The sequence below is a fragment of the Triplophysa rosa genome, linkage group LG10 (genome assembly GCF_024868665.1).
Source record: "Triplophysa rosa linkage group LG10, Trosa_1v2, whole genome shotgun sequence".
NCBI classification, from domain to species: Eukaryota; Metazoa; Chordata; class Actinopteri; order Cypriniformes; family Nemacheilidae; genus Triplophysa; species Triplophysa rosa.
The window spans coordinates 21,052,712-21,076,040 of record NC_079899.1 but is presented as its reverse complement, the minus strand read 5'-3'; the positions used below and the strand labels follow the sequence as shown (position 1 = coordinate 21,076,040).

The following is a 23,329-nucleotide window of genomic DNA, read 5'->3' as shown; positions in this document are numbered from 1 at the left end:
AAAACAAGACAAAAAAAGAAATGTCTATGAAATATTGTTGTGCATACGAATCACCCCATTTCATGTTGACCTTATCTCATCCAAGAATAAAAATTCTGTCATCATTTACTCACCCTCTTGTCCTTTCAAACCATTTTGAAGATATTTTGAAGAATGTTGGTAACCGAACAACAGCATTGCCCATTCACTTCTATTGCATGGACACAAAACCAATGCAAGTCAATGTGTACTGCAGTCCTTCGGTTACCAACATTTTTTAAAATACAGTATCTTCTTTCGTGTTCTGCAGAAGAAAGAGGTCATACGGGTTTGAAATGACGAGAGGGTTAGTAAAAGATGACAGTTTTTTCACTTTAACACCTTTAAAAGCTCAATGAGACTATATATTTTTTAAAAGGGTGCATATGTCTTTCTTTTGGTGGAATGTGACTAAAACAGAGCAAACTGAGTTAACATGCTTCAGCCTCCCACAGGTTTCAGTGCACTTGCTCAACAGGTAAATGAACAGTTTTGTCCTGTCATGGGAAAAGTTGCACACTTCAGCAAGCTGCCACACATCTGCCCAGCCAGGCACACTGCTACGGGACTGACAGCGCAGCGATGCCCTCCCTCTCCATCCTGAGCCTGTAACTGTCATTCACTTTATTGGAAAGTATCAGAAAAGCCAGCCAGGCATTAAATGTCGGCTTTGACTCCATGGGTTTTAGCAGGTGTGTTGAATGAAAACGAAAGACAATAAAGACAGAATTTGAAGCGACACGGCATTGTCTAGGGAAAAGTTTTATTGTGTCAAGTTTTTCTTCACCTCTACTTTGTACGCAATATCAAACCAGGACAGTAAGATTATCAGCCTAGGGTGACCATACATCCCATTTTTTCCAGACACGTCCTGGCAAGGAATTCAGGTGTGTCGCATTTGTCGACCGCATACGTCATCGAGGTTCTCACATTTCAGTTAAATTTTTTTATAAAATTAACATTCCTCTTAAGACATATGATCATTGTAGTTTCATTCTTACCTTTAAAATTTAAACGTTGAAAAATTAACGTAAAAAAATTTAACGTTGCTTTTCTGAAATAAAACCTGAAATAATAAACGTATGCGGTGGACAAATACAACCTCGCACCCGAAATCCTGGCCATGACGTGTCCTGGAAAAATGGCACGTATGGTCACCCTATATCAGCCAAGATTATATGTTGCAAGAAAAAAGGACAGACATGGATCTATAAAATCAAACAAAAACAATGTTAATTATTTTATTTATTATGAGTTGGTAAAGGTGTCAATATGTAAAAAAAAATTTTGGAGTGGCTTAAACAGATACATGATTAATCACAAATAAATGTTTCAAAAACACCCTGCTGAAAAAAAACTACAAACCCAACAGAAATCATTACAGAAATTCTAATGATTTCCATTAAAATATAATTTTGAAACATTCGCATTTTCCATTAAAACCACTACAATTTTTTTGTAGTGTGTTTTGGGCATTATTCCAGTAGACACCATTATAGTTTCTATTAAAACCACTACAATTCCCATTATAACCATTAAATCCATTAAATATTTTGTGCTTTGGGCAAAGTTCTATTGTTTTATTTTCAGCAGGGTACACAAAGGCAATGCATCTAAGTCATTCCTATACTGTGATGCCTAATCGATGCATATGAACCGCTGACAAACTCTACAATTACACATGCAGAGATCAATATGTTATTATGTGCGATTAGCTGCTTTTCAATCCCGCATGCCCGGGGCCGCGCCAATTTTAATTTCACACGGCACAGCGAGTGGAGAGTGAGAAAGAGAAATTGAGGTCACACTTGCCATTATTAAAGACAGAGAGAAAGAGAGAAAGATAAGTGGGACTAACCTCTAGACAGTATCTGACGATAAACTCTGATGCAAAATCATTTTGATATGCTTTCACTCAATGTTATTGAGCGGCGTGTTGATGCGGGCGGACAGAAACATGGCAGAGAGGACATGGCAGAAGTGACAGTTCACTGAAGGGAATGAGATCTTCAGAGGGTGGCACTGGGTCTCAATGAGGGGCCGATGTTACACAACAGCACGCGGTCGGCCATTTTGAGCGAGTCTGTGAGATTGGATACACTGCTGTTTAATCTCCCGTAAATGCGTTTCGGAACACGCGAGGGCACCCGTCGGCCACGTCTCGCCCTGTTTCCCCCCATAAGATGATGCACGCAGTACACAGAGCTGTATAAAAATCACACCCGACATTTCAGTACATTAATTAAGGCCTGCATTTGTTTTCCCACGTAAATAATGAACACAGAACTTATTCAATCACATGCCCAAATGAAACAGTTCATGAAAGTCAAATGAGCTGCAAAAAAGCATTACTCATGGGAGAGGCTAATTCAATAAATAAAGGGCTTTAACTGACATTCCATCTTACTAATTGATGACTGCATTGAATGTTTAATCAGATTTTTTGTTCTCTTCGCAGAATCTGCACTATATGTTATCTTCAACTGCTATAAGTGCTATTAGTAAGCATTAAGGTCTTGCATTAATACATTTGAGTATTTGTGCATGTTCTAGAGGATGGAAATGGGTAATTGAAATGCCCGTGCACTTTAGTGTGACATGTTATTGAAAAATGCATTATTCTAATTATTTTATTATTATGCACGCAGTTTTAAGACCTCGTAACAATTTGTGGACTAAACTGTACACACTTTTATCAATTTATTTGTCATCCTGCAGGAGCAGGACTATACTGTATAAGTTAACTAAAAATATGGCATATGACATATTTAACATAAATATAAGATTTATACCAGTTTTGACCCCAATCTTAAAAATATTTTTTTTGTCTACCCAAATACATTTGTGCATGCAAAGTCTTTAATATTAACACTCACCAAGCAGCGGATGCATGTCAAATGTAGCTTTGCAACTTTGTAACTCAACTAAAACCACTTTAAAAAGATAAGAAGTACTTCAAGGGGTGCCACATTTAATTAAGTAATGCTAGTAAAAATATTAATAGCTCATAAATGCTCTTATTTTATCAGTCATTGGCAGATGTGGCACAAGTTTATGGATCCCGCATGCATCTGCAAGCACATACAGAATTATGTTTATATTCTCATAAAGTCCCTTGCTTGAGGCACAGGCACATGTCTGTGTCATGATGTTTCGATTAACCCGAACGGCTACGGCTCTGGAATACAAATGTATTGATTTTGTTTCTAATATTGAGTGAGCGCAGGAGGCTTAATTAAGGTGTGTCTGCGATATGATCTATCATCATCATCTACACAGCGCAGAGGGACCGGGATGACCCGTACCCGGATCTGTCTCAATGACATAATGAGAGAAGCATCAGACATCAAAAGCCAATCAATGTTCATTAAACTGTCAGTCTTCCTGCTGTTCACCAGCAAACCAGGAGCCCAAACTGAGGATGACAAGAACATTAATGCTGGCAGCAATTGGACCTTTTCCACGTGAGCCCATCTGATGGGCAATTCTTCAAAACAGGAAGAGGCGCTGCCTCTGTCTTTTGCTGTTTGATTCAGTCTCTTTGCCTCTATAATCTCCTGTGGTGCACCATGCTGCAAATTAAGATGTAAAGAGAGGGATTTTTTCTATGTCTGACATCTGGACAATTTAGATTTCAGGTCATTCCTGATGACACCTTATACTAATACAACTCAGTTTTAATATTTCATCCTATCAAACACGACCCTGCCTGTTATAAGCAGACCAATGAGATAATGAGCATCAAAGTTTGATTACAACCATTAATGGTTTCAATCTTCGACATGGTTTACTGAGTCAATATTAAAGATATCAATGTTAAATTTTTACATAATATTCTTTGTATGATGTAGTATAATTTTATGTAGAAAACAGTATATCACAAATTTAATGGGGTTTCACTGCAGGTCAGTGACAGGTTTTACTGTCAACAACACTGTACTTGTACTTGTACAATGTCTATTTTTTTCTACAGTTGATATGTATCTGTCCTTGTGATTGAATGGGACTGTGGGAAGTGACACTCCTCACCTATCACAGGCATCTAAATGGTCAAATGAATACTGACGAGCTTTTCACTTTTATATAGAGAACGCTAGTGTATTACACTCTCTGCCTCTGTGGATAAAACATTGATGTCTAAACCGCACGCATGCGTGTGTGCGGACTGCTATTACCCACCCTAAAATAACTTATTTACAATAGATTGTGACACTACTGTATTTGAAATAATAACAAATAGAATACACATTGGTTAAAAACAGAGAATGCATATTGTATCTCGCTGACATTTTCATCTTAATAATTTGAACAATTAAATCTGATCCTTAAACTCAACACTTCTCTTATGAATAGTATCAAACAGAATAAAAATCCAGAAAATAGCATCTGTCCTTAAAATGTCCTCTATCTTACAAGCGGAGAAAAAAATCCCTCAAATGCCACTAGATGGAGGCAGATGCCACATCATATCAATGTCCGTCATAACACTGCAGTGATATTTGCACATTTAATGTCAACCAACATTAAACGCTCTAAGTTAAACTTAAATAATCCTGACACTGTAAACAATTAACAACTGGAAAGAACCTTTGCCATCCGTGTATAGTAGTACCCAGGGTTAGATAATGTTCAGGTTGTGATGCATCCTCAAAAACCATTTCAAAGTGCAAATCAGCTCCCACGCTCCAGAACATGACTGGTGCGGGCCCAGATCAGTTTATAGTGAAAGCCTTAGGGGGGTTTCTGACACCCGCAGTTGCCATAAATACACAGTGAATTGTAGCTATACTGCAGCAACAACTTGAATAATTTAAAGCGACCCTTAAAACGAGAGGAGTAGGCACATCCTCCTCTGCTCCTCCCTACACCGCAACAAAAGGATTTACTCTGTTCTGTTTCAGCTGCGATCGTGGAAGCTGCTTGCGGACCACTCTCCTCTGCGCTCATTTAACTTCAGCGACGATTAGAAACAGTTCAATAACTCTCCTGCCACTGAAAATGAACCGTTTTCACCCGTGGAGCGGCGACGCTTAAAGCAAAAACACAAGGCCCTTCATAAACTTATCTGGCTACTTCCCTCCTTTTCTTCCATTTCTCTTTTCTTCATTGGATATATTTTTGGTTCCTTATTGGCAGGACGTTCCTATAGGGGCAAAAAGGCCTACAAAGGAAAAATCACAAGATTATATTGCTTCTGCTAAGTAGGAATGACATCAAGTAGAGACAAACGAAGATTTTCGCTTTCGTCTCTCGGGAAAAGCCCCAACCTGTTCCAATGTTTCCAACAACGAAAAACTGTAATGCAAAACTCATTTCACATGAAATTCTGAAAAAAGATCAAATTACAGTATCGGATCTGATGCTTTCATCGTATACGTCACACTGTAAAAAAATTCCCATAAAATCAACAGTAACTTACTGGCAACAAATAGCCAGCAAGCTTCTGTATTTTAAACCACAGTTAAATTACAATTAAAATAACTACAGTAGTTTATAGCATACATTAACTTACAGTATGTTAATGCTGTAAAGCTAAGTACAGTACTTATTTTTTTACATATTTAAATACTGCAAAGTTACTATTCACCATATCACGATAGTTGTTTATAAATAACACTAGAGCATTAAATAAGTTATAGAAATAATAATAATAGAAACAAATGAGTACATTGATGTACAGTACAATAAAAGCTGACGGCAAAGCTCAGACACGTCTTTTTCAAACCATTTTTTGCACCTACATTCTGTAAAAAAATAGTTTTTTTAGAACCACTTTTATAGAACCATATTTTGGTGCTTCAGTGGTTCTTCAGCGGTTCTTTGGGATGACTGAGGTGCTATATAGAACCGCTGAAGAACCATACAGAGGCTTAACAGGTTCTTCATACGGAAACAGTGCTACATAGCACCTCGGTCACCCCGAAGAACCTCCGAAGAACCCCTGAAGCACCAAGATATGGTGCTATAGCACTAAAAGTGGTTCCCCTATGATTACGAGCAAAGAACCACTTTTAGTGCTATATAGCACCATTTTTTTTTAGAGTGTATATGAGCCTCAAAGTGTCTTGGGAACATTGCGTCCTCTATTGCACTTTTGCTTTCCTCTTTAATGTCTTATTTTTAATTCTTAGGGGAAAAGGACGAATGATATAGTGCCTGGCACAAATTACTATAGAAACTGTGAGACAGGCTGGTTTCACCTCACGAAAGCCCTCGACCAACAATAATTCATGAAGGTTTTTGAGGTTGCCAACACCTGCAATCTGAAAAATTCAGCATGCCTGTGATGGTCTTCTGAAAGGATGTTAGCTGGATTATCATGGGGCTTCCCCTCTTGCTCCTCTAACCAGCAGTGACGGAGAGAGAGAGACCTGGCCTCCATGCATGGAAATAATAAAGAAAAAGTATTGATGTAAAATGAGATACTGTGTAGTGCTCAATGATGACTACTTTACATAATGCCAGCCTAAATTTGCGATGTAATAAAACACTTTTGAAATGCTGTTTACTATTCAGTGACTTGAGAGTCTGCAGTCTCGATTAGCCAGACTTTTGAGCATCAGCATAAAGTCTGGTTGACACGGAAACAAATTCAACATGTGAAGTGACAAACCATAGCATATTTCTAAAAGTCTGAAATAGCCCAACAGCAAATTGAAATATCCAGGCGGTGTTTAATTATATTTGCACTGATGGTGTCTCAAAACTCAGAATTGTTTTAAAGATTGAACGCAATCTTGCAAACTTTACACATGAATACACATCGATGGGATCCAGTAAATATTTTTTTAATATACAGTGCCAGCATCACTGATTTCTGATTTAACTACACATGTGTAAAATGTGTATTTCAAAAGCCTATTCCTACATTTGTAAACCTTAAAATAAGAATAAAATACAGTATGACATATAAAAATCGTAATAATATTTTAATTATAATAATACTTTCATTTAATAATAAAAAACATAAGATAAAATCTTAAATCTAAAATAAAATACAGCCGCTGAAAAAAAATGAAGAGACCATTTCAAATTGTTTTTCAGTTTCTCTGAATTGACTATTTATAGGTGCGTTTAGGTAAAATTATCATTTTTGTTTTATTCTGTGACCAACTAACAATATTTCTCCCAAATTTCAAATAAAGATATTTGTTCTATTCATTTGCAGAAAATGAAAAAGGGAGAAACAGGTCAAAATAACAGAAAAAATGCTCTGTATTTTTCAGACCTCAGATGTTGCAAAGAAAACAAGTTCACATTCCCTTTTAAGCAATACAACAGTATTTGTACATGTATTTAGGGAAAAATTTATGTTTATGTGATAACCTTTTTTATCACAGTTTTCATGTGTCATGCTGTCAGTCTTTCACATTGCTGTTAGATGACTTTATGTCACTCCTAAGGTTTGATTTTGTTGAAATTCAACAGACAGTGGACTGGAATGACCACAGTACATATATAAAAGCTTCTTAAATGAAACTTTGGAATGGTCTCTTAATGTTCTCAACGGCTATATATCTGAAAATCATCCACACACATATTTGTGTGGCAGATGAACTGATATAACCAAGAAAAGCTTCATCTCTTATCACTTATCACTCTTGTGCTAACTCAACAGACCAATATTCTTCAGTCTGCTTGTTTCAATCATTATTCATGTCTGGATGACAGATAAGAGCACAGAGACAAACAGAGGAGGAAAAAACAACTTTACCTTTTGCAAAGAAATGTGGCTTCTCCTTTTCTTTGTAAACTGAAACAAAATCATGTTTTTGCCACAACGGAAAAATCATTATTGTCTTTCCCGTTCATGTTTTGTGCTAAATCACAGACACAGACCCTGAAATATTTCCTGTACAGTCAACACAACACTATTATCGGTCTATAAGAGGAACATAGAAGTGTTACATGCCACACTCACATTTTGAAAGATGACAGATTAGAAAAAAGATTTTTAGAGAGAAGATTTTCGGTGTTCTGCCCTGTTGTTTTTGCCTAAAACATAATAAGTCAAATGTTGTGGCTCCAACACAAAATATGTTTGGAAGATATTTTTTAGCATGTTTAGAATTTCTCTCTGATGAATAATTTATTAGAATGCTTTTAAACGTGAAACGGTTTCATTTAAGTCACCGTAAATGTATATTTTAAGACATTTAAGATAGTGAATCAAATAATTGTGCAAAAAATATATTATGCCAGATTTATGTCATGTCAGTTTGCACGTTATTTAGTTCATTCAAATGTTCATCAATCAATAATATTCACATAAATTGTTAAGTCTGAGTTCTTCAATATGCTGATCAGAATGACCTCTTCGTCCTAGACCCAAGAGGTTAAACTGTAGTGACTCACAGGCCTGTCCGAATTAAATTCCCTCCCTTTATAAAAACATAACTTGAGGACCAGAAAGCCAGTCAGCAGCATGCTTCATGTGGATGAACACATCTACAATTTAAAGTATCAAAAAATGTATTCTAAATACATAAAAGGTGCAAGAATAGTGAGAAAACTGGAAAGAGAAAACGTTGACAGCCTGAAATATCCAATATCCACAACTGTCAGGTATAAAGCAATGCTATCTCCCCTTTTCCTCAGGCGGCAGGTGAGACTACCTCTACCCTCTCCGGATGGAATGGCATGTTTTGTACTCTCATGTTGAATATGTTCTATTGATGGAGTTTGGTATGTCAACACACTGATGCAGCTCACAAAAAAGGAATCATTTTTACCCGGTCACCAAATGAAGAGCTACACAAAATGCAGACACTCGATTCACTTTCACCTCTGACTGGATGTGCTTGTGTACCGGGGCCAAATGAATGCTGTTGTTAGCGGATCACTGATTGGCTATTCAGCTTGATTAGAGACTTTTCAGAGAGAGATGTGAATGATAGGGAGGGACAATCTGCAGAATATGAGCTGATTTCTTGAAGCTGTGAAATCAGGAAGATTGCAAGGGAAAGAGCGAGGGGAGGGGCATATAACAGGGTTTCGAGACAACTATGAAATCTTATACTATCGTGTTTACTCTTAACATCTGACTTACTGTGTCGATCATCATCCTCACAAAAACAACATTTCTAGCTCAACTATATGGGCGTGTCTGAGTGTCTACTGTAAGCGTGCGATCGATTTATTAGTTCATACTGTGGCACTATACAGTGGCCCTACATTTCAAAAATGTTTTTAAAGAGTTTTTAAATGATGAAACAGTTCACAAGTTGTTTAAAATAAGACAACAAGTACTGGGGCACTTCTTGGTTCTCAAACTCATATTCACCAACACAATTCTCTCACAAATTGCCCACATGCAAGATGTATGTGTCTTCCTTTTGTCAGTAAAACATAAACACTATATTATATACTACTATACTGTATACATTCAAGATTCGACGTGCCGTCATATTTACACTTACTGCGCTGATCTGTATGTTAGAAATAATGAGAAAATTTTCATATTTAGGTGAATGATTAAGATTATATAGGTGAAAATGCTTAAGAAAAGTAAAGATATTTCTTAGGAACATGGTTTGGATATTATGCTATCAAATAATGAGAAGACCTTGTATATTTATGTCGTTTAAACATAGAAATGTCAAACCCCTTTCTATCTTCAAATACTTTTGGGGCTTAAAGGTCAAGTGTAATTTAGTGGCATCTAGGGGTGAGGTTACGAAATCCGACCAACGGCTCACTCCACTCCTCCCTTTCGAAGCACTACGGTGGCTGACACAGGACTTAGATGTCGTCACGTTTTTACTTTTTTGTCGAAGGAGATAATGTATTTACGAAACGCTACTGTAAAACAACATGCCGAATTCCATGCAAGGGGACCCCTCAGTGTATAGAGATAGAAATATCTCATTCTAAGGTAATAAAAACATAACACTTCATTATGTAAGGTCTCCTCTGAACACATAGTTATATATATTATATTGAATTTCTATCAATAGATGCTCCAAAAATGACACATTGAACCTTTAAAACATAAAGCCATGATGACAAAATTAAGAATTCTTTTGATATTTTTTATTTTAGATATTCAGGAGGAAAAACACACACATGTTTTAACCGTTTGTTTTTTGTCCTCCTGGTGGAATGTTTAAAATAAAATATAACAAAATAATTCTAACTTCTGTGAGTGCAAATCATTGCTTTATGTATTAAGTAAATGAACAGATTTATGTACCAAAAAAGGAGATGAAAGTGCGTGGTGCAAACAACTTTTGGGGGCCACTGTATATGTATTTAGTTTGTGTGTGTATAAGCTGTAAAAATCTAGAGCTTTTTACATTGCAAGTTCTGTATGTTCGTGAGTTTAGAGTTATACCCCAATCATCGCGCCTTTTACAAAGTTCCTCCTCCTCATCATGTAAAAAAAAAGAGAAAGCAATCAAAAGAAAAGACAACCTGAGGAAATAGTAAAATCACTGACATAATTACCTAGATTAGGCTTGAAAGAGTAATTGCAAGATAAACCCTCACGGATGTCAACTCTATATGCTCTTTGTGGCTTAATCAGAGACGCTACAGTATCAAATCAATGTATGCTAAAAGCCTTTGGTGCTAAAATGGGAAAGTAAAACTGGAACATAAAAGAAAACTGTAGTGCCCTACTGAGGGACCCTGCAGTCTGTGTTATCAAGTTTTACACTAATCGTAAAGGCCTCCATGTCACATGGGCTTCATTGCAATAAAGTTTGGAAGAAATGTAGTATTGACAAAGATGGAAAAAACCCAACCCTTGGAGAAAGGAAGATGTGTGTAAATAGTTATTTGTGAGTGTCGTTAAGGGAACCATAGCTGTAGTGTTCAGGGAACTCTCTGGTAATTCAGGGTCCTGGCTTTGGGGCTCACTGAGGCCACCAGCCAGCCCAGCATAGATGACCTTCACCCTGCCTGAATCAATAGCAATTAACTCAAACGCTTATAAAAGCACCAAAGTTCCCAGTATACCCGGCCTGCAAACATATGAACGCACCGCGTGTGGACATGTACAAGTGATATTAGCAATCCGCATGGCAAGCCATGCATTTGAGCAAAATATCTGAGCCAATTATAAACGTATCAGCTCATAGCGCTATCGTCCGATCTGGTTATTTAATTTAGCATTACTGAGGCAAGACCCGCTGAGGAACTTTTGTAATGATCGGGGCCGTTCGCACGGAAATGAGGTTATGCATTTATTAACCAAGCAAACTCATTTTCTACATTAATGACTGACAGGATTAATCTGCGAAATGAAATCTCAGCACTAAATTGGCAAGGCACATCAGACGATGCGGTAAAATGAGTTCAATTACCATATGAAAACAGATTTTACCTGTGTACACAGTATTACTTTATTTTGCTGTGAGCTACTTGAAGCATTGCAGGTTGTGAAAAATTGACAAACCATAATTCTGAAAAAAGGGTAAAAACTAAAACTAGGTAGGTTTACATAGTTCAACACTTATCTTTTATTGTTCACTTATCACTTATTGTTTTATGTGTCCTTAAAATTTGTTATATGCTGTAAACCCCTAATAAAAGCATTGAGGCAATTATACTGTGTTATATTATGAATGAAAGATGGGTGAGAGTGAATGACATTTCTTTTTCTCTCTTTTATTCTTAAACCAGAACAAAACCTTTCTTTTTTTAAAAGTGTTTGTAGAAGACATACAACATTAAAATTGCACAGTGTTGCATTAAAACTTGTGATTTCTTTAAGAACGCCTTTACTATTCTCTATCCTCTAACTCTCTAGCTCTATCTATTCTCTGTAGGATATACAGTGTGATGACCTTGACAAATCATAGCTGTAAAATGAAGAATATGGACGAATTCAGATATTCGGGCAATCTTTGTAAGAGCAGTGTTCTTTATAATATAACTGATTCCAATCAAACACACAAAATGGACATTAGAACATATTAAAGGGGTCATATTACACGGCTAAAATGAATATTATCGTTGTTATGCAATGTGTATACACGATTTAAGGTTCAAAAACGCTGTATTTTCCACATACCGTGCATGTTTGTATCTCCTCTTTGCCCCGCCTCTCTGAAACGCGCACATTTTTTACAAAGCTCATCCCTCTGAAAGGCGAGGTGTGTTATGATTGGCCAGTTAACCAGTGTGTAGTGATTGGTCGAATACTACAAGCGTGTGACAGAAATGTAACGCCTCTTACCATATTTGGAACATCAGGTTCCAAAGCAATTGTACTGACAGGTACACCCACCTCACTTGCGTATACATTTGGGCGGTCCTCGTCAAATCATACCACCAACTGACGTAGATTTGTGGGGGTGTGGTTACACGAGGCGTTTCAGGCAGGTCTGGGTGAGCATTCGCTTTTAGATAGAATGCATCTTGTGTTCCGACACTTAAAATTTTGCAATTTTATTTGTCTAATACATGCACGGGCAACTTATAACACACCAAAGACACAGAAAAACACGTATTCGCACGTATTGTAAGTATTGAAATGCTGAGTGTGCATCAGAGAAAATCGGAGGTGTGATGTGTACTGACAGGAATGGAGCGTGGTGTGTGCTACAGGCTTCTATGGAGCAGATATTATATTTGGACAAACATCAGGTAGAGCTGGGTGTGCACTCTTGGCATAGTGTGGGTTTAGAGTTAGGATGTAGTCTTGCAGGGCTATTTGACCAACGGCATAAACTTTGGTCCACATTAGCCCTAGTGTCAGTGACTGCCTACAGTCTGTTTACTGACCATATTGCACACACAAATTTTCTAAATCACTCATTGTAAAAGCCTTAAACAAACGCAGCTTTGCATTTATAGCATCGCATTCATAATAATTACAATGTCCTCTCTTAAGAGTATAGGTTGTCGGGTCATATTAACATTTGGATATTAGTTCTGACACGAACCGTGAAAATAAGCAGACCAGGTGCATGCAATTTGCTTCGCTATCCATCACATAATGAACGACACACACCTCCTTCATGATAGTGCATACAAATGCAAACCCACACACAAATAATCAATATCTCTTAGTTAGAAGAGTGTGTGTGTGTGTGTGTGTGTGCGTGCGTGCGTGCGTGCGTGCGTGTGTGTGATTGTATGTGAGTGACTGACAAGCTGAATGTTTTGTGTAGCAGAATGACAAAACTCTGGTCCGTATGTCAGTGGCGCATCTCTCTTCTCACGCTCTGTATAATACGAGGTGACACACACAGTTTGATGCCCTTGTTGATCATCATGACTGACATTCATGGTGAATGAACGTGCAGGAAGGTTGATTTAATGTCCGCCTCCCTGTCAATGGAGTGTTACATTGCGGTCTATGAGGATTTCGCATTTTAATAAACACCAAACAGAGCTATGCATCAGATACACTGAAAAACATTTTTCGTGTAAAATTAAACAAACCTCACAGAAACAAGCGACACTAGCCCTCATTTACCAACTTTACCCGAAACCCTGCTTACCCGACCATATGCAGCCACGACTGCAAGCAAAAACTCCATGACCATTCAAAACTCTCATTACAATCAGCAGCACAAAATAATTTAACATTGAACTTGTGATTGGACGTTTTCCAACCTATGACATCATTAAAGCCAATACTCCCAAACCCCTAAGTACGACTCCATACGGCAACGTGCCGAGATATTAATGAGCTTACAGTTCAACTGATTATGCGCGAGCTAATCCGCTGTTTACAAACACCAGCAGATGGGATTTTACAGGTGAAAGGCTAAACATACAGGCGTGACGGTGATTTTGAAAATACTTTTTATTCAATGTTGCAATTAAAATTAAGACCGCCTTCCTATGCCGAGACAAAAGAAATGTGTTATGGAAATCCAGCTTTGTTAGATTACAGGGACTGGTGAAGGTAAACACAATTCACTCACCCCTCTCGCAGGTACGTGACCAGTAGCCGGTGCCCGTACAGTCACAGATGAACCGGTTCCATCCCTCCTTGCACATGCCTTTGTTTTTGCACGGATAGCTGTCGCACTGCTTTCCTGTCATCTTGTTGCAGGAAGGCTTGATTCCCGCTCCGTTCTGGGCCTCGGCGATCTGCCTGATGTCTTTACTGCGGCCGTCGATGAACAGGTCCCGGATGCAGCCCACATACCCGTAGTTCAGCATGGCGGTCCACAGCTCGGTGGGGAGAATCAGTCCGGCTCGACTGTCGGGGAGACCGCCGAGGTACATGTCCCCCTCCAGGTCCAAGATCTCGTTCTCGCCGCTGGCAGTGAACGGGGAGCGACGGCTGTTGACGGATATGGTGCCTGTAGATAAGTTGGACAAGAGAGAAAAAGAAAAATAAGTTGATTTATCCTTGAAAATAGCATAACAGGTTTAATAACTGTTCAGTTGTTTGCAGTCAAGGCACTGGTGGCTTAAGCTTTATAATAATAATAATGACAATAATAATTATAATGATGATAATGATGATAATAATAAATAATGCTGAAGGTTACTCAATTGTTAATAATAAATCATAATAATTAATACTAAAAAATAAAATAATAAATAAACTGTTTGGTTGTTTGCAATCAAGGCACAAGTTGGCTTAAGCTTATTAATATTATTATTTTTAATAATACATTAAATAAAATAATAAATGTATAAATAAAACCGTTGAAGGATACTCAACTGTTAAAATATATGCAACCATAAATAAAAACATTTAACAATAAAAACACAAAATAATACAAATCATGAGCAATTAGAAGTCAATGGAAAGATTTTAACTTGAGATGCACAGAGATGTAGAAAAGTACTGAAAGGATAGGAGTCAATTGCACATCTCTCAGAGCATGTGAGAGCTCAAGCATCAGAATTCTGGATGTGTTGTAATTTGGCAATGGTTTCATTTGTAGAGTTGAGGCACTGTGCCATGTGTCTCCAAATTTATAGACAAAAAGTATGTAAAAGAGGGCAGGAAAAAGAGAAGAAAAGGGGTGTGAAGGGGGTCCGCCCAGGATTTATTTTCTATATATGACCTCAGCAGGTGTGTGTGACGGACACACTGGTGTAAACAATGCATCGTATGTGGGAAACAGAGGATCAATGAGCATAATCTCCTCAGAACTGACACTGGGCCAGTCACCCACATGGCTCGGTCTAAAAGCCTGCATTATTGATATCCTACAAGACCTCCCAAGGGTCTCGTGCTATGAAGTGATATGGAGTAGTCGTCGATCGATTAAGCAACACTACCGGCGATTCAAGGTAGGGAAAGAGGAAGGAAAGCGAAAGAAAAATAACGAAAAAGAAGGCGGCGATTAAGACTTTCATCACATTAAACGTGGATGGAAATGTCAACTTGCAATGGACTAAATCTGTCTGTAGATGATGAATAACCACTGTGCTTTTTATTTAAAGCTGTTATCTTTAGGCTGCAGAGCTTAACGCTCCTGGAAAACACACAAGCTATTACAGATTCTGACTGTTTTAATAATGAAACCGAGTGGAGGTGCTTTTTGTACTTAAAAAAAAAAAGTGCAATGTATGTGTGGGGTCTTAAATTAAACAAGCATATTTTTAGACTCAATAACAGTATTTTTTCATATGAGGTCCACTCATGGAATTTCTTGTACCAACAGTAGTAGAATATAATTTATGTGACCCTATTTTTCTCTCATTGTATAAAAAATGGATATAAAAAAGAAAAAGGACACGAATTGTGTTAAAAAATGGTTTAATTTGCTTTGAGGTGTTGGCACACTGACCTGATCTTCCATCTCGCTGGATGTCCACATGGTACCAGGCCCCGTCGTTCACTTTGTTCTGCGTGGCTTTTACTTTGATGGTCCCCGAGCCCATATCCAGCAGCAGGTACAAACTTCCATCCAGAAGCTCCACCGCAAAAAAGTCCACTTTTGTGTTCTTCTGGCTGCGAGCGTCCTTCCTCTCCTGCTGTTTCCCATGGGTGAAAAGAATAAGTCCGTTTGGTTCAGTAGTGCGGAAGTCGAAGGAGATGGAGCCCATGCGCTTAGTGTTCCACTTGGGTAGGCTGATGTAGGCCTCGGGCGTCTCGAAGGAAATGGGGTCCAGGGTGGCCACGTTCTCGCACTTGAACACCACATCTCCCTGGATCTTCATTTTGGGGTCCACGATTCGTGCGAGGCGGGATAATTCCAGCCTGATGTCATTGTTTTTGTAAATAACCTGCGTGGATGTAAAGGCAGAATCAGCGACTGATGATGATGTATGAGATATGTTTATCTGGCTTTAGAGATAATGAATGTGAATATGCAAATGAGGCTTTTAGGCAGGATTCTAAATGGAGAGAGCAGGAAAGGTGACTTTATTCAAATATGACCGGTGATAATACCAATAGGCCAAGCCACTGCCTGAAAATGACTGTCTCTTAATGGTAATTGACTCTGGCTGCGTTGGCACGGGCATGCGGGTCTGGTTTTCTTGATAACTATGGTAATGGGTCGACAAAGCTGGAACAGCGCTCTCTAACACAAAAGCTCTGAGAAGCAAGGCCTGCCCCCTGCCTGCTTCCAAAATCATCCGCAGGGTCCTAATGCCAGTCCAAATGTAAGATACAATACCCATCAAAATAGAACAGATTTTTTTTACATAATAAAGATGAAATAGTCATCTCTCAGGTGTGTCTGCAGAACCTACAGTAATTGAGAGAGATCTATTTATGTAAATGTTTTTCTAGATTCTGTTTAGGAATACATGTAATAGACAAAAAAAAACGCTTTCTATCCCTTACAGCTAATCCTAAAGGTGGTGGGCATATATCAGACCTCCTCTCAGGTGGCAAAAGGGCAGAGAGGAATAGAAGGATTGCCTTGTGTTCCTGCAGAAAAGCCACCGAGATTTCCAGGCTTTTCTCCTCTGTCGTGTTGCTTATCAGATAGATCATAAATATCATCCTCCCGGAGGGGGATCCATTTCTCAGACAGAGCCTACGTTGGTTCACATCTCACACAAGCACCATTACTTTTCTCTAGAAGACTAAAACTTGCTGCAGTCTCCTATCGCTCTTTCAGAAAATAGCATTTCTTCTTGCTTTCTGTAAACCATCACGGTCCTGTCAGGTGGATTGACACCCTGGCTGTGTTAAAGTCTGAGATCTTGAAGGTAAGATTTCTTTGCCTGCTTCGAAACTAAGGCATAACCGTGAACCACGATGTCAAATTCTGTCCTGTTTGTAGGCTGTTAAAGGGATAGTTCACACAAAGTGTGATAAAATAATTTTCATTATTTTATCACCCATGTCATTCCAAACCTGTATGACTCTTTTTCTTCTGCAGAACACAAAAGATATTTGATGAACACTGGTGGCCAAAGAGCATGGGTCCTCATTGACTTCCATTGTATGGACAAAACTGCAACATTTTTCAAAATATATTTTTTATCTTCCACAGAAGAAAGAGTCTATGGATGCACAGATTGTTCGGCAACCGGAATTATTCGACCGAAAATAGCAAGAAAAGCATGTTTCGACCGATTAAGTGAAATGGCCTAATCAATTTACCAAACACTGTTGATTTTGATGATGCGATCAGCAGAAACTAGCACAGAGAGAGAGAGACGAGCACGCTTTATAAATTCATTAAACATGTAGGCAAGTGTCAGAGAAAGAAACGGCGCAAGAGTAAATTTCCAAACGAAAGCGCATTTACCGGTCGGTAACTTTTGGTGTACTTTAGAGGGGAGCGAGCGGTTTGACAGTATTTTACTAATTTGTTAGTTTTACTTTTTTTTAATCATATTGTGCTTTTTATGGAATGTTAAATGTTCAGTGTTGTGTCTTGAAAAGTAAGACATAATAGAAAAAGCACATGCATTCAGTTTATGCAATAGTGAAAAAACTGGCAAAAAATAAACAGAAAAAAAGTGTTCGGTATTCGGCCTTTGGTCAAATGTTTCATTCAGTGCTTCCTTAAAAGAGTCATACAGACTTTAAATGATACAAAAGTAAAATGACAATTTTTTGGTTAACTATACCCTTAACTTGTATATTTCATCATCGATCAGCTTTAATATTGGTAGTTGAAGTTCAAGATCAAGCAACATTACAAAAATATTATACATTTCTCATAACAGAAAGAGCTCTGCTGATTTGTGCACTGAGCGAAGCCTACGCTTTTTCATTTAGTCACAGATTTTTACATAAACAAATTAAAGCACTTAAAGACCCAATGAAATGATTCGACAGATGCAGTTTATTTAAGACCACGAAACACTGTTTGGTATTTTTAAATAGAGGCACAGGGACAGATACAAAAATAATCTTTTCCTACCAGAGAGAGACAGAGATATTTTATTTTGCGCACAAAATCCTAGCACGCCCTCACAGGTGCAAATTTGACCTTGAGGACTTATACATGACTGAAAACTGGCAGACATTGATTAGACGATGATTGCTGTTATTTGTAACATTATCAGCTCTATTTATCCTCCAAATGCCTGTCTGGTGCATTTCTCATTATCTAAATCAAGTTTCATCTTGCAAATTGTCCACAACACCAGGGGCAGCTATTGTCTCTGACACAAATTGATACTCTGCAATCCGGGCTGCTCTGTGGCATTGTCATTTTGATGCGCTCAGACGGCCCATGAAATGTCAGCCGGTTAATTCGGCTGATGAGATGCCCGGCACTGTGAAATATCCCGAACGCTGATTCTGTAACCAAGCTTGAGAAATCACACTCTAGTTGTCCAAACTGTTCAACCTCAAATAGTCTTTATGCCATTAATTGACTTTTGTTGTGTGATGCAAACCAGACCAAAAAAGCACCAAATGTCACACCTGGGAGAAAAGACTGGCAAGATGCGACTGCTTCAATGGAAGGCCTGTAGAAATGTGACATTTGAATATAATGCCAAGGCTTTATCTAACAACACCTGGTATGAGATGCGGTGCAGGAGAGGCAGGCAGGTGTAACTGAGTCTTAATCTACAGATAGACATGAGGGGACTCACACCATGAATCTGTCTACATAGAGCTATCTCGGCTTTATGGGTTCGGCCGCAAGGGAACGAAAGGATTGACTGGTTCCAGACTCAGAAAGAAATTTGTTTGAACGTGTGGATGGACTAGAATTTCATCAGGTTGTTATCTTGCCTTGCAGACATTTTCTGAAATCAACTAGAAAAAGGAGAAACTAAAAAAGGGAGTGTCTTAAAGGGATAGCTCGTCCCAAAATGAAGATTCGTTTATCAATTATTAACCCCCGTGTCATTCCAAACCTGTATGACTTTTTTAAAAGATATTCTGAAGATTGTTGGTGCCTTAACACTGGAGCCCCATTGACTTCCATTGTATGGACACAAAACCATTTCTGAAAATATCTTCTTTTGTGTTATGCAGAGGAAAGAGGGATATAAATATACATATTCAAATACAGGTTTGGGACGACACGAAGGTGAAAAATGATGACCAATATTTTATTTTTGGATCTATTTTTAAGTTTCTACTGTACAACTAAGCTATTTACAACCAAAAAGGCCATCACTGTAACATCCAAACTCAGCGTTTGACAAATTTCAGTTCCATAATAGACTTGATTTAGAATAGACACCATAGCTCTGTTATAAAAGACCGCTTAGCTAGATAGCACGTTGGGGTATCATAGGGGTTCTAAACATCTAAGTTTGGCCAAATTCGAAAACAGCCTTGCATTATATATAATTCAATCCCAGAATGCATTGCAACGAGTTTCATGAAAAATTGTATCCAGACTAGTCAGAATGGCCGTAACTTTAAATGCTGGAATGCAATATAATGAAACTTTTACAATATCTATATGTGCTTTGTATTTTTATTCTGCCTATCTAGGTGGTAGACATCAAAACAGCTCTTTAGGTTCTGTAACACAGCCCATGTGATATATAAAGTACCATCCATTCAATATATTGTACTGTGATTAAATACAACTTCCCAAATATATTTGTTTACTATATGGGGTTCATGCTGTTGATTCGAGAACTGGAGTAGTGGCACATTGTCAGGGTCCCCCCATGCCTGCGGACTCCTCTCTGTCTTTGGTGGGCCTGCAGTGGCACCCGCATTCATCATCCACAGCCGTCTGCTTCTACTATAAATCTCTGCCTACAGTGCCTACCCACCACTTTCAAGGAATTAATAGCCCCCAGGTCGGACTGAAGCAAACTTGGAAATCGGTATAGATTATTCACTAGTCAAGCGTAGCAGGTGGCCCTTTGTGGATGTTTTGCATGGGGGCTTAGGGCAATGAGGTGCAGAAAAGTCCTCGATGGCCTGGTTGGACATAGTATAGGTCAGGATCAGCTATACAGTGGGCATCACAGTAGAGAAACGGATCTAACCTCAACTAAAGTCAAACTTTACTATAACTTTACTAGAAAACATTACTAGAAAATTACAAGACATGGCTTAATGCGAATGTGTCTTTCAATTAGGTTTTTTCAATGGCTGGCCAGTGTCCCTACTCTGAAATCTTGCCAAATATTCATGTAGTAATAAACATTGACAGAAATATGTTGGAGAGAGCGCGAGAGAGACAGAGAGCGAGAGAGAGAGAGAGAGACAGCTGGGTCAGCCTATTTATCAAAACTCTCAGACCTGTCTTGCATCCGTAGAGCAGTGCTGGCTCACGAACAAGTGTCTAAAGAGCACAGACAGTTTCATCCAGCCAGCCCAGCACAGTACCAAATGACAGTCTCCATGCACGCATCCTTGAAGCTGATTGCGTGAACAGAGAGATCACTTGAGTCCAGCTCAGCAGCGTCCACAGTCATGAGTGCTGGCAGACCCCTGGTGCCACCAAATGCCCCGCCATACTCTGATTACTGCCCTTCACACTTAACTTCAGAGACGGACGCAAGGCTGGTCTGTGCAGGCCTGTGATTGTCAGTTACATTCAAACAATAGCCTGGCTCACTGAAAGAAACAGATTCCTTTGGTATTATTATGTGCTTAAAAAATCAGAACTTGAAAGATTGCATAGACATTAAATAATAAAAGTAAAGCATTACTATAACAGTTTTCATAGAGCAAAGTTTTCATATAATGCAATGATAAAAGGTGTTTCTCTACATTCTCTTTTCGACTGTGAGTGCAGTAAGGATCCTATGCCACAAGGGGGTGCACTTCACATTACTACACTTCACTACAGATCCAATAGCAATTTACTATGAAGAAAGTGTCCGATTACAATACCCCATAGAACAGAAAATGTGTTGGGGGGAATTATAATAATAATAAATAATAAAATAATATTTTTTTAGCATGGCTAAAGGTTCGTAAACCTAAGTGGAATTATTGTTGGAAATGGAATAATGGCATACAGTGTAGTAAAATATTGCTTACTTAAAAAAATAAAAAATATATTGAATGCTATTTTAATATAGAGAACATAAAAATAGACATTTTGGTAGACTCCACCCAGCTAAGAGCACATTAGGGTGGATAAGAAACCAGGAACGCTCAAGACATCCAGAAAAGATGGGCACATTTTCATGCCATATTACGGACTTTGAGCAGCCATGCATGATCTGTAATGACTGCCATTTTCTACTTGTGAATCAAATGTGAGGCTGTAATAGATGAGAAGTGTATATCATTTCTTTTTATCCCTAAAGTCAGATTATGAGGAATGAGAATTCGGTTTCTTTTATTATGGCCGCTTGTGACGGGTGAAGGAAATGTGAGTTCTGACTGATATCGTCTCAAGCTGAAATTACCATTCTGTTTGCCCAGCAAACACATCAGTGAGTGTTACGTAACCATATTCGCTATATCACAGTTCATAATTCATTGTAATCTGTAACACGGGTGGGACTTTTCCAAAATTTAGCACAATAAAGTACAAATTAAATTTTTATTTTCTTACGCAAAAACGCAGATGTTTTTAGCCGTGTGATAGGAGAAATGCTCGGAGATCAAAATGGCAGCGATAGCTTGATGGAGGGTCATTAAAAGATAGCAGACGGTTGTAGCGCTTGCTGAGAAAAAGGAGGTTGTGTTGTCTGCTGTTTGTTCAGGATGAATTAATGAAGGACCTCACAACAAAGTAATTGCCTATTTCTTGCTAAATTAGAGATCAATCCAGTTACTGATAATGTTATCCAGACTTGATGAATGAGAAGTGTGGTAATGAACAGCTGATCTAAGGGAATGACATTTAACTTCTGCAAGACGGTAAATTTAAGTGAATAAATGTATATGGTTTATTATACATTATTACAAAAATATAATGACCTCCATAAAAAATTATGGATATAATTACAATGAAATACAGTACCAATATATTAAATATTATGTATATATTTTATTTTTATTATTATTTTAGGCACATGTCCCAAAATATCACTCTGGATAAAACCATCTCCGAGGTGAATGAACGTAAATATATTTTCTAAAAATGATTGCACAAAAAAGTATTTTTGTGCTGCTTCTAATTTAATGGCCCTAATAACAGTTTTTTTTTAATGTTTTTTTTTCAGATTTTAGTGTGAAACCCAAATCACCTCCAGACTCACACTGAGCACGATGCATATCATTATGCAAAGTCCTATCTCATCCAATCACATTGCCTTCTCTAGAACCCTAATCAAATGATTCACCACAATTGAAAAGTCAAATTAAATATGCCTGAAACAATTTCACGTAGGGGCAAAAACGTATAACTCCGGCGCATTTCATTTCAGAAACACATCACGGGTTATGATGTCTGCCATGTCCATTTTGCAAGATAAGCTGTGCTGAATCTATTATCCTTCTCGGATGGTCTACTCTTGTTTTCACTCTCTCAACACAGACAAAAACATGGTAAGATGATGAATGTATTTAGCAGCAGGAAGAGTTGTAGTCAGTCTACCACAGGACCATACCTCCTTCAGGCAGCCCATGAAGTTGTTGCTAACAGGGGACCCTGGCAAATCCGCTGTACTTGGACTTCCTCCGACGTAGAAAAAATCATCCGAGCCGAGCATGGTGTAGTCCTCCTGGGTGTAGCCTGTTGTGGTTAAGATGCCGTCCACAGATATGGTTACCTGTTTGGAATGAACAACAAAAAGGAGAGGGAGAGATCCATTCATAAACGTCTTGGTATTAATAGGAATAAACAGGAAAAGTTTATCTTTGGTTTTTCTGGATGAGGGCTGCGCCAAGCACCTGGACTTTGGGATTTTAAGCAGAGCGTTCTTGTCTTGTATTGGATAGAGGACAGGTAAAGAAAATATTTGGCGGCATATTTTCTTTATCTTTGATGGTGAAAGAAATGAGCTCTGGGACGTTTGTTGAGATTTGGCGTTATGTAACAAACCATGGACAATTTGCTTGTGCTTGTTTTAGGTCGAATTTAGTGCACATTGGGTT

At 38.3% G+C, this 23,329-nt stretch overlaps 1 protein-coding gene across 14 annotated transcripts in view; it reads right to left on the bottom strand.

Annotated features, from left to right (window-relative positions):
* The window catches only part of nrxn3a (neurexin 3a), a 240,899-nt gene that overhangs the window by 168,262 nt on the left and 49,308 nt on the right, over positions 1–23,329 (bottom strand). For all 14 annotated transcript variants that reach the window (XR_008963687.1, XR_008963688.1, XR_008963689.1 and 11 more), the window contains 3 exons: positions 22,843–23,004; positions 15,729–16,167; positions 13,899–14,282 (listed from right to left, as the gene is read on the bottom strand). Coding sequence is in view for 11 of the 14 variants with exons in the window: in XM_057344277.1 (XP_057200260.1) it covers positions 13,899–14,282; positions 15,729–16,167; positions 22,843–23,004 (985 nt within the window). In the remaining 3 variants the exon portion in view is untranslated. The remainder of the gene's footprint in view (positions 1–13,898; positions 14,283–15,728; positions 16,168–22,842; positions 23,005–23,329) is intronic.